Raw genomic sequence first — 5,336 nt, 5'->3', positions numbered from 1 at the left:
GACACGTGTCAATTTTTTAAGACATATGACGTGAACTTCTGTCAATTTTTTACAGAAGTTGGATGGAAATACCATCTCCGTCTTTAACCATAATTAAAGTACCATCTATGACAAAAAAATGAATCATAAAAGACAAAAATTAAAAACATTAAACCACACAAGTCAGACTTATTTAATCCTAAAAACTTTGTCCATCAAAATATAGCAGGTTTAGTTTCCAATACGATACAACTCGAATGTCAAATGTCAATTGTGTAAATCATTTTTTTTTTACTCATTAATCTAAGCCTTTTTATTTTGAGTAAAATTAATTGATTTTCATCGAACATAATGATATTTGTAAGCGTGAAATTATTTAGATAATGGTTGACCGTTGAATAATACTCATAATAGTACGTGCATCAATGGATGGAAGGCATATTCCCATCTAGATAAGTATAAAAATAGCACAGCAAGTTTGTCCTTGAGGTCGAGTTTTCCAAGTCATACGTTAAGAACAGGCTTTAGAAAAACCAATTCAAATTTCAAACAATTCAGGCAGAAAATGTGAGAGAGCCCACCTATCTTAACAGTTGGATAGACTGCTTTAGATCTGTTCAAGCATGTGATCTTTATATGAACTCTCTTAAAATTGCAAGTAATTCGAACAACATAATTACCAGAGACCTTAACAACTGCAAACTGGAGATTTAGTAATTTACAAAATGACAGCAGTAAAGTAAACCAATTGAATAAGAGTACATGTACAACTCAGGTAAGTTCCGGTCTGCTCTTCACTAGACCAACAAGAATATATCAAATAAGATCGTATGTGCACCCTCCGGGTGCTAACTGAAGGAAGAGTACTGAATCTTTCTTGACACACAGACTACTTCATGCCAGCAAAGGTTCTCTTTGAAAACCCACATTCTGCAAGAATTAACCCAGTAAAGCTATTTGATTATTTCAATAAAATAAGCTTTTGCTAAACATTTCCTTCATTTTCTTAAATTTTCAACTATTCATCCGTTTGTGTACAGAGACGGAGCCAAAAACTCTTATGGGCAGGAGCTCCAGCCCTCCTTTTGATTCGTCCCTGTTAGTGCATTTCTCTTTGTTCCAAATTGAAAAGTTAGAAGAACTTGTTGTGCTTTATAAGAGATTGTCTTTCACTAAATCTAAATTGATTTTTGGGTAGACACATGCTCGTGGTATCACTATCACCACCGCACGCGTTGCATTGGTGTTTTAGGCACACTTGGCATACAATTTTTTAAACCCATACAATTGCAATTCTAACTGTCATATTTTGATTCTATATACAAGAATGATTTCAGAAATTCGAACTACTACTCTTTTTTCTTCTTTTTTTCTTCCTCTCTTCTGCTGTTACACATTTCTTGCTCAAAATAATGTTCAGAATTTGCAATGTACACACTATATTCGGGCAATACTATTTCGTGAGGACGAAATTATTGTGTTCCCATTACAAAACTTATTATATAAGTGGGAGAATATTTGTCAAAAAGATAAATCAAAACTCGCCTTACTGTTCGATCTCAGTTATTCCCACACAGTTTTCTCATTTCTGCACTACTTTCTTCTGATTCCGAATATCCCGCATTCTATTTCCAACAATTATTTTCAACAGTAGTTATGTGAACAGATTGATCACCTGGAAACCATTCAGCATTCTCATTCAAACCAGTTAGTCATCAGACCTGGAAGTGGCTCATCTTGTAAACCTCCTCAAACCAGTCATTCTTTCTGCACAAGATGCTCAACGTCTCCCAGCTCCACCTCCCTCCCTTGCCATTCATGTTCACTCTGAAATAGCAACTCAATCTGCTCCAATGATTTTCCTCTAGTTTCTGGAACAAGTCTATAGATAAAGAGAACAGAAAGAGCAGAAAAAGCAGAAAAGGTGAAGAAGCTTCCGCCCATTGTAATTGCGTCGGAAACAGAGAGGAAAGACATGGCAACCAGGCCACTGCACACCCTATTAGCCACTGCCCCAAGAGCAGCTGCTTGGGCACGCAATCTTAAAGGGAAGATTTCAGATGTTACAACCCAGCAAATAGGGCCAATTCCAACTGAAAAGAAAGCTACATTCCCACAAACGGAAAGAATTGACAAGGCAACACCAACCTGTCCTTGCCCCAGTAAGGAGAGAGAGAGTCCCAAAGTGAACAAACAAATAGTCATTCCAATTGTGCTCACATAGAGCAAAGGCTTCCTACCCAGTTTGTCAATAAGAAGAATAGCAACCAATATAAAAACAGTCTTTGTGACACCCACAGCAACAGTAGCTGCAAGGAGATTTGTGTTCCCCTCAACCCCAGCTTGTTTGAAGATTTCAGGACTGTAATACACAGTGGCATCTATTCCTGTGATCTGTTGGAAACACTGGATTCCGAAACCAGTGACCAGCATCCGGCCAAGTGCCGGAGACGGGCTCAACAGTTCGCGCCACACGGCTTTCTCTTCGTACTTCTCGCCATTAGTCATTCCAGCAGCTAATTGTATCTCTGCAAGTCTCTCCTCCACCTCTCCCTCATTTTCATTAGTTTTCAGCAACACTGATCTCGCTTCATCAATTCGATTCTGCATCACCAACCACCTTGGTGACTCAGGAATTATGAAAAGTGCAAACCCAATGAAGACTGATGGCAGAATTCCCACACCAAGCATTATTCTCCAATTTATGTGTGCTGGAAGGCCAGAAAACACATAGTTTGAGACGTAACCAAGTAGAATCCCGATGTTTATAAAAATCTCTGGGAATGAGGTTAGTGAACCTCTTGAAATGGTGGGTGATATCTCAGCAATATAAACAGGAGCAATCATGACTCCGAACCCAATTCCAACCCCAGCCAGGAGTCTTCCAAACATTAATACTTCGAATGAGTGAGCAAGAGTCATTACAGCAGCACCTATTTGAAAGATAACAGCAGCTAAGGCCATTGTCCATTTTCTGCCAATAGCATCTGATGTTCTACCACCAGCTAAACTTCCAAAAAGTGAAACAACACTCAAAATCCCAATAAGTATTTCTTCCTGTACCTCAGTTATCTTTAGATCTTCTTGAATAAATATAATTGCTCCACTCATGACCCCTACATCTGCATATTGAAAAACCCCAAATGCATCAATTAATCAGTTGTACGAGTGGGACTATATTAGAATATAAATTAAATGATTAAATTCATCTGTTCCTAATAACTTAAGTTTTTGTGATAAGTGGTGATTTAACATGATATTAGAGTGAAAGTTCTGAATTCAAACCTTGTCTTCGTCATTCACCTCATATTTCAATTAAATATTTCACGTTTAACAGACTATAGTAAAAATAAAAATAAATATAAATGAATAAAACAAATTATCATTACAGATGACAACAGACCAATACAATTGCTATATATATATATATATATATATATATATATATATATATATATATATATATATATATATATATATATTAAAAAAAAAAAAAAAGACTTATTTAACCATTTCCCTTCATGGAAACTCCCCAGTAATATCTGAATGTGAGGGTCATGCAGTCTTAAGATAAAACTTAAATTAAAAGTAAACAATTTCGTAGAATTTTCTTATACTGAATATGTTCTGCTCCTGATGTGTCTCACAACTTCACGAGCTAATGCTCATCCACGTCAATAAAGTTGTGCAATGATTTTTTTTTGTAATATATAATAACAGATCCAAGCAAACAGATCGTGCAATGCACTGATGAAGTCTCCGAAGAAATTTAGCCAGAATAACACCTGAAACGCAGCAATCTACTACTCACCCAAACAAAGAAAATGGACCCATCAAAACAACAACCTCAATTATTTCAATTTTTATACAAGAGTGTCAAGCATAAAGAATTCATTCGGCAGTACATGATGAAGAGCCTCGCTCTGTTCCTTAACATGTCATAGGATACCGAGATTACCTTTCCCTGCTAATCTAGACAACCAAATGAAGTGCCTTTTTATTTTTTTCCTTCCTTAGATAAAATGTGAAATTAAAAAAAAAAAAAAAAAAAAAAAAAAAAAAAAAAATCAAATTATGTACAAATGACTGATTCTGATGATTTGGGTGCTCTCCCACTAAAGAAATGAAGAGTCTTTAACCAAATAGTAGATCATATAGACTTGTTTGATAAAAGTAACAACAACAAACGTTAAACAACTAGGTAAAGAAAAGCATACCATAGCCAAGAAGAACAGAGTTGAGAGAAGCAAAGACGGCGGAGGCAAAAACAAATTTCCTGATACTCTTACTCCTGTCCTCTTGATGATGGTGGAGTGAAGCATCATCACAATCCTCAGTGAGCTGAGAGTCCATCCTCCGGTATTTATTCTTACTCCCCAATGAAACAACAGACGACCCCATTTCCCCATTACCGTTTTCTTGGACACCCACCAAACCCATCTCACTTCCCTTTGTTTCTTTTTCCTGTTTTCAAACAGAAAACAAAAAAACCAAGACAGCCCAGAAGTTGTTTTGTGCGGTTTTGACTGCCAAACTATCTGGAGACTAAAGCATGGATTGGGTTTCAGATCTGAAAGAGAACAGAAGGAAGGAGAAGGCTCAGCAAGGGGGTCCTTTCTTTTGGTCACGCAAGCAAACCCACTTGCATTTGTTTTTAACATCTGCAAACGGTAAGCATCAGGAGATGTTGACCTCGTCCTCCTACCTTTGTAAATTATAAGATTAAATGGTTATTTCGAATGAGAATTGCGTTTTTAAACTAAATTGAACATCATAAATTTGTTTGGAACCATATTTTTAAAAATTGTGATTTAAAAAATAAAAAAAATTTACTTTTTTAAATTGTTAGAGAGATGGTATTTTTTTGAAAATGTAAAATTTTAAAGATTAATTTGCGATTCTAAAGGTTAAATTGCGATTTTGCTAAACGATTAAGGGTCCGTTTGGGTTTGCGATTTCAAAAAGTGCGATTTAAAATAACGATTTTAAAATGTGCGATTTAAAAAAAAATGATTTTTAAAAACGCAGTTAAGCGTTTGGCAAAATCGCAGTTTAGCCTTTAAAATCGCGAATTTACCTTTAAAATTCTGCGTTTTCAAAAAAGCACCATCTTATCTGCGATTTGAAAAAGCAGATTTTCTATGTTTTCAAATCGCAATTTTTAAAAACGCAGTTTCCAAACGATCTATGTTCTGCGATTTGGTTTAAAATCGCACTTATTGTCTAGGAAATCGCAATCTCAAACGCACGCTAACTGTATTTTTAAAAATTACTCTTTTCAGATCGCACTTTTTGAAATCACAAATTCAAACAGACCTTAAATATAGAAGCCTTTCTACCTTTGTTTAAAAAAATAT

The 5,336-nt window shown here is 35.6% G+C and overlaps 1 protein-coding gene across 1 annotated transcript; it reads right to left on the bottom strand.

Moving 5' to 3' along the window:
* Nucleotides 1-673: 673 nt before the first annotated feature.
* Nucleotides 674-4,617, bottom strand: LOC133861313 (probable polyol transporter 4). Its single transcript, XM_062297063.1, has 2 exons — nucleotides 4,197-4,617; nucleotides 674-3,101 (listed from the first exon to the last, which is right to left on the bottom strand). Exons 1-2 carry the CDS (start codon nucleotides 4,417-4,419, stop codon nucleotides 1,738-1,740), a joined length of 1,587 nt encoding a protein of 528 aa, XP_062153047.1. The 5' UTR covers nucleotides 4,420-4,617; the 3' UTR covers nucleotides 674-1,737.
* Between the last annotated feature and the right edge of the window lie 719 nt (nucleotides 4,618-5,336).

The sequence above is a fragment of the Alnus glutinosa genome, chromosome 2 (assembly GCF_958979055.1).
Source record: "Alnus glutinosa chromosome 2, dhAlnGlut1.1, whole genome shotgun sequence".
Classification (NCBI taxonomy): Eukaryota; Viridiplantae; Streptophyta; class Magnoliopsida; order Fagales; family Betulaceae; genus Alnus; species Alnus glutinosa.
This window is presented reverse-complemented; position numbering and strand designations above follow the sequence as displayed.